We start from the raw sequence: 12,562 nt of genomic DNA, 5'->3' as shown, positions 1-12,562 counted from the left end.
TTTCCCTGACACCCAAAAGTACTTGTTACATTTTGAATGCTTTAGGCCTGGAAAATAGTCTAATTCACACACTTATCAAGACGTCATCCCTACTGTCTCTGATCTGGCAGACTCACTAAACACTTTCTTCATTTGTAAATTATGAGTGGAGTGTGCCCCTCGCTATCCGTAAATAAAAAACAAGAAAATGGTGCCATATGGTTGAGGCTTAATTATATTTTAGCAAATGCATGAACTTTTGGGATTTTACTGGGCGACTAACTTTTACAGTACCTTTACTCAAGTATGAAAATTGGCGACTTTTTCCACCACTGGAACGCAGCACACTTTGAAAGACTAGTCAATGACTAAAGTGATCCGCTCGGACCGTCAATGTTCTACATTCTGACTCAAACAGCCTTACTATAAAAGCAACGTGGTGACACTGACCAATGTTATGTACATTTTTACAGAATCCATCCAATTTATAGTTAACAAATGTAAGTCACCAGTGTAAATTGATTAGAGTAATGCGTTGCCAGATAAAAATAGATTGGATTTATATAGCACTTTTCTACCAACTGAGGTACTCAACGCTTTACATAGTAAGGGGAAACTTACCTCATCCACCTGGGTGATGCTTGGTGAACATTTTTGTGCCAGAATGCTCACCATTCTGGCACAAAGATTTAATATTTTTAAATTAATTCATTGTGGTAAATAATATGAACTGAGTTTGGTGTGTCCGAGACAAACACACAAACCACTGCTAATTGCTACCGTTTTGAATTCATTTTTCAATTCTTATGACTCGTTTGGTAACTGCATGCTCACAAAATTCAGAATACTTTATTTTCTGCACTGATAAAATTCCAATACATGAAAGTCACTTTTCAACTATCCCAAAGTCCAGTATGCTGCACCAAACCCCCCCCCAAATATATACAAAGTTTTAAAATATGAATTAGTTGCAATAAAACTGCAAGACAACATCGTTTTGGTAGACTTTTATTAATTTTACTAAAAAAGAAAAAAGTTCACATCGACATTTATCCTTGTTAATACAGTATACTCAAAGTAAAATACAACATTTGATTTTCTTTTAATCTTATATTAAAAATATCAAATAGGACTCATCTAACAGTGCTTATTTTAAGATATGTCACAGGCTAGATATCAGAAAGGTTGGATTTGTACAGCTTTGATGGGAGGAGATTGCCGGTGCCGCAAACTAGCAGTGACAACCTACCTTCGTTACCCAGCCTGATTTGATTGACAAGTTGAACATGCAATAAGGGCATTAAACTACACAATAATCCTATAGATTAACTGGTGCCATTGGACACTAGGAACAGGCTTGCAATGGATTGACAAGAAAAAAGCAAATGTTCCAAAAATGTGTGTGATTTTCTTCCCATAACCCTCATCTCACAGATTGATGTTTCTTTCTTTAAAGAGGTTTAGAATCAAACGTCAGATTTTACACTTTGTGTTTCAGTACAGCTCAGCCAACATTGGCTGTGAATGAGAAACTTGAAAACCATCACTACTTGAAAAAACTTCAAACAACAGACTCCTTTGAGCAATTCTCTAGTTGCACTGGGCCCAGTTTCCCAAAAGCATCTTAAGGCTATGGTTCTAACGATGACTTTAGCCTTGAGATACTTTTGGGAAACCAGCTCCTGGACTGTACAGGCACACTTAATATATATATATTTATAATAAATAGGGCGAATTTGGCCAAGACTCACACAGAGGGAGGGCTGTGCTCTCTAGTCTTTACACATGGAGAAAAAATGTGACAGTGGCCATTCACTGACATGACTTTACTGGCGGCTTGGAAACGCAAACAGTCCTCAGCTCTTTGCTTTAACACACACACACACACACATACATACACGCTTCTACATAAACACACAGCCCTCCTCCGTCACATGCACAAAGCCAGAGAGAAACAAAGGACTTATTGAACAAATAATATTTATAAAATATGTAAATGCCATTTTCTTGGAATGCCTCTGAAAGAAAATAAAAGAGAAGGTGGAGTAAGTAACAGACCAGCTTCAGGATCATTGAGCTGCTTTCTGGAGGACCCAACAGACCAAACAACCGACAGTGACCCAGTAACATACCAGACCCTGACCTCTAAACCCTCACGGATAGATAGAGAGGTCCCATATTGGTGGCTGTCCGATGGGGTATTGTGGGTCAAAGGTGAGAGGTATGCTGTTCCCTCCACCCCTGCTCTTCACCAGATGGATGTACTGTAATGTAGGGGCCGCTGCTCTATCTCCGCTGACACTAGAAGACGTGACTATGGGATCCAGAGGAAGCACCGTGACTCCTCTTCCTCCACGTCTGACTCCATCTCTCAGTAGGCTGGGTGGGTCTTAGGGGGGCTGTACAGTTTTAAAAGGGAGCTGGGTGGTATGGGGGATTTGCTGTTGAGTCTTTCGCTCCGGACCCCCAAGAGATTAAACGTCAGTGGAAAAGTAGAGTGTGTTCCGCTTCAGCTCAGCGAAGGAGATGGGAGGATGCTGCAGGTAGTACAGCAACACTTGGACCTGAGATGGGGAGCGAGAAAGAGAGAGATTGAGCCAAATATAAATGGTGTTTCATTTAAATACCAATTATCATAGTTATAACCAAAAAAGGACTGGGATATGGAGCTTAGAGGCGAATGTGACCTACACATTCTGTACATGACAGGTGACACAGTAAGCATCTCTCCATGATAACTGAGTATCTGTATGAGTATCTATCTACTAAACATATGGAGATTTAATAAGCCACTGCACAAACAACTGTCTCTCAGTCTTTACAGTAATGATGAAATATGGCATTCTACTGTTAGTGTTGTGGCTTTTATGGTGATTTACAGTAGTCATTGTTTATATACGGCCTAGAATAAGTCATTTGTGAACAGGAAGTGGTTTCTCTCTCAGTAAGGGGCAGAGTTCCAGGAGGGGCTTCCCAAATAGTCTAAATACAGCTGGGAAACCAGACTGACACGGTTTGAACACACACATCCCCCTCGGCTAACTCTTACATACTCATAAGCAAACGCACATGCACACACAAACAGATATACGCACCCAAGTCACACTGACCTGTGCCATGACGTCATGTGACCAGATGTCAGTGGCCAGGGTGATGTGTCCCTTGGTGACCTCGGACTCAGAGGGCCTGAGCAGGGTGGGGCCAAACACTGTGCCCAAGTTGTGGAGGGACATCTTGTTGATGGGCTCATTGTCAGCAACTCTGGAACACAAAACAGACAGATAGACCAGTCAGACTACAGTGACCACAGGGACAGATCGGTATTAGTTATTTTTCTAGTCATGCGACATGTTTTCTGGTCTGGCCTTGTTACTATGATAACCCATGTTCTGAAGCAATCACTGTCAGTACAGCACAGTGAGTTCTGTGTGTGTTTCTTCTACAAGGACCATGTCTGAACTAAGTTACCATCTGCTGTAACTTATATAAATGTTCTCCATAGCAACAGCAGAGCCTTTCATATCACACTTGAAATTCAGCAGAGCTTCCAGCAGGTGTCCTCAGCGTGTCTACGAGAGTAGTCTGTGTACGTTCTTGTTGACTGACTGCAGTGTACTGCTGGGTGAGAGCTGTACTGGGATCAGACCATAATAGAGTATCCATGGTGCAGAAGAGTGGAATCTGACCCAGTGCTAGGCCTGTGAACTGACCTCAGGCCTGCCAATAGGTAGAAATCTTATTTCTCTCTATGGACCTTCCTGCCAGCAAACTTCTGAGATCTCACTACCCTTTACATTGTTGCAGCTTTACACACTATAAAAACACCTCCCCTGGTGAGACACATGGCTCCCAGCGTTCTTTTCAAACGTGTCAATCTTACAGCAAGGATTAACTGAAAACTAACTTCTGTAAGGAGGCGTGAGAGTGAAGTAATGTGTAACTGAAAATGACACGGCTGCACTACACATTTAAAGTTAGTCTTAGTTCCCTCTAGTTCACATTGTAGAGCTAGATGACAATAATATACTCTCAGACAAATGTTGTCTGACCCGTGTTAGGAAACTATGACAAACACATAAACCTGATCTTTTAAACGTCTGGTGGTGAAAACTAACTTTACTCAGAGTATGAATAAGTCCCCACGCAGGCCATTGCTACTATGGCTGATGACAGACAGCTGGTTCTAGGTCAGATGTGAGTGATAGGAGGAGACCCATAAGTGTTCCTGCCCATGCTAGTGGTTACTAGTCTGTGGTTGGGCTGGGCCCTGCTCTACCATGGTCTTCTAACTGAAGGCAGTTTTAACAGGCACAGGCATGATGTCATCCAATGTAGTTCTACACTGCATTTAGAGACTAAGTAGCACATGGTCGGCCAACTAAAACCATCACAGCTATTTTCAAAGACAAAATAGTAGTAGAGAAGTCATTTTAGCAGTAAAGTCATTTTTCATTGACTTTAATGTGTTTCCTTCAACTGGACCATAGGTCGAGCCCCTTAACTTCACCACAACAGGTCTAGCGTAAAAGGCCCAGTGGAGACTGATGCTGATTCCTCTCCAGGGATAGACGTGTGTGTGTGTGTGTTAGCTCTGTTGACCACACAGGGTCTGGCCTGTACACTCTGGCTTTTCCCCCTGTCCTTTCTCTTATTGGGGCGGTCAGTCAGTGGCTAATGAGTGTGGTGCGGTCACAGTAGCACACCTCATGAAGCTCTCCAGACTACAGTTTTATGGCAGGCTTAAAGAACCACTCGCATGTGGACCGTATTCTGCCCAGAACTCCTCCAAAACCCACTCTGAACGTATTATGCTGCCTGTTAATCTGGCCCAAACGGTCACCAATAGTAGTTACTGGCCCCTTGTGTGTACACGTGTGTGTGTGTGTGTGTGTGTACGCGCGTGTGTGTATACCTCTTGAGATGCTCCAGCAGGCTGAGGAAGGTGATGAGGTTAGGGTCAGGCAGAGAGCGCAGCAGGTGCATCATGCAGTTCTCCTTGGCTGCAGGGTCCGACAGAGCTGTGGAGAAGAGGAGGCGGATACAGGAGGAAGATACATGGGGAGTTTACAGGAGGAGGAGAGGGAAAAGAGAAGAAAATAAGTTAAGAATTACCACTCTAAAGGGCAAAAAATAACAATCCTTTCAATGTTGTCTTGTCAATGTATCATTTTCTGTGAATAAAAAATGGAATCACCCCTCTCTCTGTTACTACTGAGCAGCATAATAAATGTATTTATATGGTATTGCATTGAGATGTATGAATGTATGTGGTCTGTTAGAGGTCGTACCTATGCCCTCCATGAAGGCTGGGTACAGGCGGTCAGTGAGCAGGGGCTCTGGCAGCTCACGGAAGTACAGCTTCAACGTTCCCGCGATGGCATTGATGTCCATGTCACTCAACATCACCAGGATGTCTTTGCTATCTTTGAAGGGGAGAGAGATAGATATAAATATATAGAGAGAGGGGGATAAAACAGATAAGGGAAGTGTATCATCCCAACCAAACAACTAGTTCATTTCCAGACATGACATAACAAGAAACCACACTCTATAACCCAAACAACCGGAGATCTCAGCTCAGTGAGACATGAAAACAGCAGAGAGATGCTGAGGAGGTTAGCATTTGGTTTGGTCTAGGGGCTGTGACTGAGGATGTGTCCCAAATGGCACCCTATGCCCTACATAGTAGGCCCTGGTCAAAAGTAGAGCACTATATAGGGAATAGGGTGGCAATATGGGACACAACCTGGATGTGGGACTCCCAGGGAGGACAACACACAGCTGACAGCTGCGGCTCGTCAGACCTGTGTTCTTCCTGTCCATTCCCACAACTCTCTCTGTTTATAGCCAGGCTGAAGCCCCTCTGCCATGGACCTGGTAGTCTGACCCCGGCCCACAGTACAACAGAGTGGAAGGACAGGACAGCTCACAGAGGGAGGCTTGTGTTGATAATGTTGGGTCTGGAGTTATTCCTGATAAAGTGACTTGACCAGGAAATACTCATGGCCCTGGTTATAGTTTATATATAGGGCCAATAGTTATCCCTGGTCAGATGCCATGGCCAGGAAGAAAATGCTGTGTCTGTTGATGAAGACTGAGGTGTGCTTTGAAGTAGTCTCAGTATGAGCGTTTCTTACTGGTGTCGAATGCTGCTTTGAGGGCCTGGATGTCGGTGGCCACCCCGGAGATCCTGTAGATTCCCACCTCATCGATCCCCCTCTTCTCCACCTCTTCAATGCACTGCCGGACTATGTAAGGCACCTTGGAGCGCTCGCGCCTGTTGGGTGACAATATTCTTCAGGACTGATATTGCAGTACTATGACTGTAATTAGATTACAGTCAACAATGTGATGCTGATGCTAGAAGTGTAATAAACTGAGCAGAAAGATTTCTCATGTTGTTGCAGGTATGTTTGAATACAACATATCAACATGGCTTACTTTGTCACCACACTGATTTTGACCCCGAACACCCCACTCTGTTTTTTGGAGGGCGTTCTCTTCAGACTCAAGTCCCGACTCGTAAACTTCATGGAGAACTCCACTTTGATCTGTGGGAGACGACACATACAACGCGTCAAACAAGCTGCATATTTAGTGGTTTATTTGACAGGGACCATGAACAGCAAACATTGCACCAGCTTTTAGCTGCATAGCTGATCTGCAGTCACTAGTTTAAAATACACAGCTTCCAAGTGCTTTCTTCTGATCATTACACAGCATCCAGGAGTGTAAGTGAATCCAGTGTTGTTAGATGTTTAAACTTTACGGCTGTTTAAAAACACTGTGTTCCGGAGCAATCAGAGAGTTGGCCAAGCTAGTAAAGATAACGTTGCATGGCCCTGGTCAACTGTAACAACAAGCTTCGTTACAATATCCACACACCAATCCCTAACAATAGTCATCTTCTATTAACAGTGTTGAGATGTGTAAATGACTGACAGTATCAGAACTGGCTGGTTTTCCAGACGCAGTGTAATCCGAGTCCTATACTAAAAAGCATGTTCTGTGGAGATTCAACATTGAAAGAGCTTAGTCCAAGAATAGGCTTCATCTCGGTCCCGGGGGAACTGGTCCCAAATGTCCCTTACCCCGTTCATCTCTATGACGTCCATGTGCCAGTTCTTAGACTGAACCGTCTGGGGGTCCAGCTGAAATACACAGAGAAAGAGAGCAGAGTTATGTTTGAGTTTCCTTCGTTATAGTTTCTACACAAGCCACATCACTGCATGGCCTCATAGGAGACAGAGAAGGTATGACAAGAGCAGTGAGTGTTCAAATACACGTATTATGGACACAATCACATGGACCTTCACAGAACACACTCTGTATATCATATATAAGACTGCACCCTAGTAGAGTCACTAAAGCCTTCTTTCTGGTACCTGTGTTCTATTACTGCTAAAGTCATCTGTCACTACAACTCTGTACCTAGCCAGCTCTCTGAGTACTCCGGGTTCACTGCACTGGAGGGAAAAGTATGTTTATTAGGAAACAAACACTGTTTCGCTCCTATAGTCACCAAGACATCAATGTTACATTCTCGCCTATGTTTTGTGTTCTACTTGTCACTACACCCCCAGTACCTCGCTAGGTCTCAGTGATCTGGACCTCTGCCTACCTAGAGTTCACTGCACTGGAGGAAGTTGTATGTTTATTAGGACACAAACACTTCTGTTCCCTCCCTCTCTAACACCTACTCCAGATGTCTCCCTCCCGTCATGCTTTGGTGAGGCTCTGAGGAGCTCCTTTAAAGTCCAGCCAAGAGAACAACAAGGGCACGTTACAGTTTGTTTTCCGACCCGAGACGAGCCTCTCCTCTCAGCATGGGCCAGAGGAGGAGCAGGGCTATTTTCTCACTGCTGCTGTTTGTGGAGGAAAAATATCCAGTTTTCCGTTTGCGTCCTTGATGAAAATTCACAGACAAGCCTGTCTATATTTAAATTACAAAACATCCCTGGGAACTTTATTTTTTCTTGTCATTTAATTTCCAGGACGCTGACATCTGATAAAGTTAAATGGGCTTTACCCCCTGTGTGGATGGAGCAGTGGTGCACGCTGGGTAATGTGTGAGTATGTGTGTGTTTAGACTGAGAGGAGCCTCTGCCGTCTAGCCAGACTGAGGGCTGTGTGTGGGTCTGTCCCTACCTAACGAAATGGATTATCTCTGCATTAAAACAAATTACTGTATATATGAAATGGCAAAGCCAATGATCACGTGACACCATGCATCCCTTTGTGAATACGAATAGTGTATTGAAGCCAAATAAAATCTGGTAAGATGCCGTCTCATGGAGACATAACATCAGCAGTATGAGCTATTCCAGGAAGTGATGTTACAGGCTAGCTCAGTGCTGCCTCCTATCATTGAGTAACAAGTTAAAGGCTGACCGGGGTATTGCAGATTGCCATTAGCAGCGGAACTATCCCTATAACTTAGTCTGTGTACGATTTTAAAATAATCGGTTCAAGGACACATCTGTGTATTAGAAGCTGTTATTGGTACCATGATTGTCTTTGGCATTTTTTATTTATTTATATGACTATAATGGGGGATCCTGTTTTCTGCTAACAATGCCTTCAGTACTGCGGTCGGCATTGAATGTCAGTGGCTTCAATGAGAGGGGGCAGTCGATAAACATGGATTAGCTAACACAACGTGCCATGGAACACAGGCGTGATGGTTGCTGATAATGGGCCTCTGTACGTCTATGTAGATATTCAATTTTTTCATTTTTTAATCAGCTGTTTCCAGCTACAATAGTAATTGACAACATTAACAATGTCTACACTGTATTTCTGATCAATTTTATGTCATTTTAATGGACAGAAAATAGTTTTTCTTTCAAAAACAAGGACATTTCTAAGTGACCCCAAACTTTTGAACGATACTATAAAATGGGAAAAAGCACAACCCCTGGCCCTGTCTCCCTTTCCCAATGGACACTCCGCCTTGTCTCGACCCTCAAGCATTTCAGCAGCGGTAAAGAGAACCTGGCCCACAACCAGATGACAGTTCGACTTACAAGAACTAACAGGAACAAGATGAAACCGAGCATAGCAATACAATGGTAGCGAACAGAAAGGGCATCCGCAGTACTTCCATTGTGTTAGCATATTGTAATGACCGGATTTATTTTGCGAAAGGGGGCTTTCTTGTGTGCTGTATTTTCATCTCAATCAATGTGATTCATAGTGAAATGAGGTAAATGTGATACACATGTGACTCCAAACTTTTGAACGGTAGTGTACGTTTGGCTGTCTCTAGGGGTAAGCAGCAGCTATGGCTGATGTCTGGCTCACCCTCTTCACTGTTCTCAGGCAGAGCTGGCCTTTTTCTCATGATGCCCTGGGAGAATAGAGCTCTGACATGATCTATGATGAGACATGTGTGTGTGTGTGTGTGTGTGTGTGTGTGTGTGTGTGTGTGTGTGTGTTCGATACACACACACACCAGAGCCACTCTGACTAGTCTAGCACTTCTACAGCGAGGAGCTAATGCCTTTTTTTGGCTGATTCAGCAGTTCCCTGTGTATCACAATTACACTTATGTCATTACTACCTTCCTAGATTATGTGCTTGTCGGTCTTAAAAGCCCCATAATCGTTTATTGCTGAGCGAGCGCAAGGCCAGCACACTTACCTTATCGTAACTTTACAGTAGGGTAGAACTTTGCATTTAGGGAGTGTAATTAATTACCTAATAAAAAGCTTTTTTGTATCAGTTATTAAGACATCTATTACCATTAGGGTGCAGAGATAATCACAACACCCTGACAACACCAGCGCCAGGAGTCTTTCTGGGCAGGAGCCCAAACAGACTGATGAGGCCTCCTGTAACCATGTAGCCCACCAAAACAGGCCCTAAAAACAATATACAGTGTATCTCTTGCTCTCGACATTATTACAAGTGGAGTCAAATTGGGTTACATAAAAATACAAAGACCCTTTAATGCAGCCGAGCTGTGTGTAGTCAACACACCCACTTGACCCCTCAATCACTCCACCCGTTCACTTCTAATGCTATGCTGCTTTATTAAGAACTCCAGAAAGAACTTCATTTTTCTTGCCTGGGAAGTGAGCTGGTTCAAGGGGAGACCACATTGCTAAGGTAGTATTTTATAGTGCAAACTGCAACTGAATCAGTACGGTTCTAGACTATATATTCTCATCCTATCACAGAGGATGGATGGATGGATGGGAACAGGTTAAGGTTGTTTGAAAATGTTGCTTTGAAGTTTAGACATGGAAATAATGATCTCCCCAGTGTGACTTGGGGTTGTGCCCAGCTGGCTGGTAAAACAAAGGGAGATGATGAAAAAAAAGTTGTCTTGAGTGACAGTCCAGGAAACCAATCAGAGGGAAGAATATATGAGGTGAAGCATGCACAAAAAGAAAGAGGGCGGGTCCTCAAATCCCAAGAGATGAATCACAGTGCCAAAACCTCCCTCTCCTGGGAACCTCTGAAACAAATTGGTAGCGTGTGTTAGTAGAAGAAAGAAAGACTTAGAAGAAAGACAAGGAGGGCTGGTGGAAGGATAAAGTATATAGAAAACATCCTAAACCAAACAATGGTTCCAATTAGGACCTCATCACTCCTCCAGAACTCAAAGCCTCCATTGTGCTGCCTAAAACACTGTGACTGACTGGGGAGTGGATCATAACACATGATAATAGTGTATAAATGCATATCCACACTGAATACACTGTACAATCATCTTTCTTTCATGTGGCACAGAATCTACTGCATGATAAAAATAGAAGAGGTAAAACTATGAATCAAATTAGTGCTTAAAATGTCAAATACAGGCCTTTGAGAGAAAAGCGAGCGAGCCAGAGAGAGCGATGACAGAAAAAGCATGAGGGTGAGTATGTGCATGAATGAGTAACAATGTGATGTGTTCCGTTTAGCCATCATGATGCTCAGTTTGGTGGGAACGCATTGTTCTCTGAGTAGCCCCTAGGCTCTGAGGTCTGACTCTCAGACTGTGTGTGTGTGTGTGTGTGTGTGTGTGTGTGTGTGTGTGTGTGTGTGTGTGTGTGTGTGTGTGCGTGTGTGTGTAATGCTACATGACCAAAAGTATGTGGACACCTGCTCGTCGAACATCTCATTCCAAAATCATGGGCATTAATATGAAGTTACTCTTTCCTTTGCTGCTATAACAGCCTCCACTCTTCTGGGAAGGCTTTCCACTAGATGTTGGCACATTGATGACACATTAGTGAGGTCGGGCACTAATGTTGGGCGATTAGGCCTGGCACGCAGACGGCGTTCCAATTTATCCCAAAGTTCTTAGATGTGGTTGAGGTCAGGGCTCTGTGCAGGCCAGTCAAGTTCTTCCACACTGATCTCGACAAACCATTTCTGTATGGACCTCGCATTGTGAACGGGCATTGTGATGCTGAACAGGAAAGGGCCTTCCCCAAACTTTTGATACAAAGTTGGAAGCACAGAATCGCCTAGAATGTCATTGTATGCTGTAGAGTTTAGATTTCTCATCACTGGCACTAAGGGGCCTGAACCATGAAAAACAGCCCCAGACCATTATTCCTCCTCCACCAAACTTTACATTTGGCACTATGCATTCAGGCAGGTAATGTTCACCTGACATCCAGCTAACCCAGATTAGTCCGTCAGACTGCCAGATGGTGAAGCATGATTCATCAGTCCAGAGAACGCCTTTCCACTGCTTCAGAGTCCAATGGTGGTGAGCTTTACACCATTCCAGCCAACACTTGCCATTGTCCATGGTGATCTTAGGCTTGTGTGCGGCTACTCAGCCATGGAAAGCCATTTCATGAAGCTCCCGACGAACAGTTCTTGGGCTGACGTTGCTTCCAGAGGCAGTTTGGATCTCTGTAGTGAGTGTTCCAACCGAGGAGAGACATTCAGCACTCTGCGATCCTGTTCTGTGAGCTTGTGTGGTCTAACAGTGCTCAGCTGAGCAGTTGTTGCTCCTAGACGTTTCCACTTTACAATAACAACACTTACAGTTGACCGGGGCAGCTCTAGCAGGGCAGAAATTTGACGAACTGACTTGATGGAAAGGTGGCATCCTATGACGGTGCCACATTACACTGAGCTCTTCATTAAGGCCATTCCACTGCCAATACCAGCGCCTCTACACAAGCACCCACGCACACTGTGTTACTATGGCAACCGAGAGGGGGGAAATAATTATTGATGGAAAGTGAGTGGATGAGAAGATAAGGCAGGAGGAGAGCCAACTCAGGTTACTGTGAGGTCACCACTTATCTGCAATGTGCTTCTTCACATGGTATAGAATAGGTCAGTGAACAGTGGCTGCCACAAATTTATGCGCATCCACTGAGTATACATCAAACATTTACATATGCAGGGAAACACAACAAACTATACACACACATACTGTACTTGGCGTATGATGAGATGCCCTTCTACTCATCCCACTGCTGTTGCCTATGGGGGACAAAGCACAGACCAGGCAGGACTGAAGTAGGTAGACAAACAGATGCTGAGGTCCCTCTGGAGAGGTTTCCATTCTAGATAACTCTCCAGAGTATACTGTATCTACAACACATGGCAGTCTCCATCTCCATCAACC

General features: G+C 43.9%; 1 protein-coding gene across 9 annotated transcripts in view; it reads right to left on the bottom strand.

Annotated features, from left to right (window-relative positions):
• Positions 1 to 974: 974 nt before the first annotated feature.
• The window catches only part of abr (ABR activator of RhoGEF and GTPase), a 215,462-nt gene continuing 203,874 nt past the window's right edge, over positions 975 to 12,562 (bottom strand). For 5 of the 9 annotated variants that reach the window (XM_036937432.2, XM_036937434.2, XM_090192333.1 and 2 more), the window contains 7 exons: positions 7,071 to 7,130; positions 6,421 to 6,530; positions 6,117 to 6,256; positions 5,268 to 5,402; positions 4,892 to 4,997; positions 3,090 to 3,240; positions 975 to 2,543 (listed from right to left, as the gene is read on the bottom strand). In XM_036937432.2, the coding sequence (XP_036793327.1) occupies positions 2,454 to 2,543; positions 3,090 to 3,240; positions 4,892 to 4,997; positions 5,268 to 5,402; positions 6,117 to 6,256; positions 6,421 to 6,530; positions 7,071 to 7,130 (792 nt within the window). In that variant the 3' untranslated portion in view covers positions 975 to 2,453. Of the gene's footprint in view, positions 2,544 to 3,074; positions 3,241 to 4,891; positions 4,998 to 5,267; positions 5,403 to 6,116; positions 6,257 to 6,420; positions 6,531 to 7,070; positions 7,131 to 12,562 lie in introns of all 9 variants that reach the window. The other 4 variants (XM_036937431.2, XM_036937433.2, XM_090192332.1 and 1 more) reach the window with 1 other exon arrangement.

This window comes from Oncorhynchus mykiss, chromosome 12 (assembly GCF_057628025.1).
Source record: "Oncorhynchus mykiss isolate SJ-2025 chromosome 12, ASM5762802v1, whole genome shotgun sequence".
In the NCBI taxonomy this organism is placed as follows: domain Eukaryota; kingdom Metazoa; phylum Chordata; class Actinopteri; order Salmoniformes; family Salmonidae; genus Oncorhynchus; species Oncorhynchus mykiss.
Note: the sequence above shows the minus strand (reverse complement) of the source record. Positions and strands in the feature narration are given on the sequence as shown.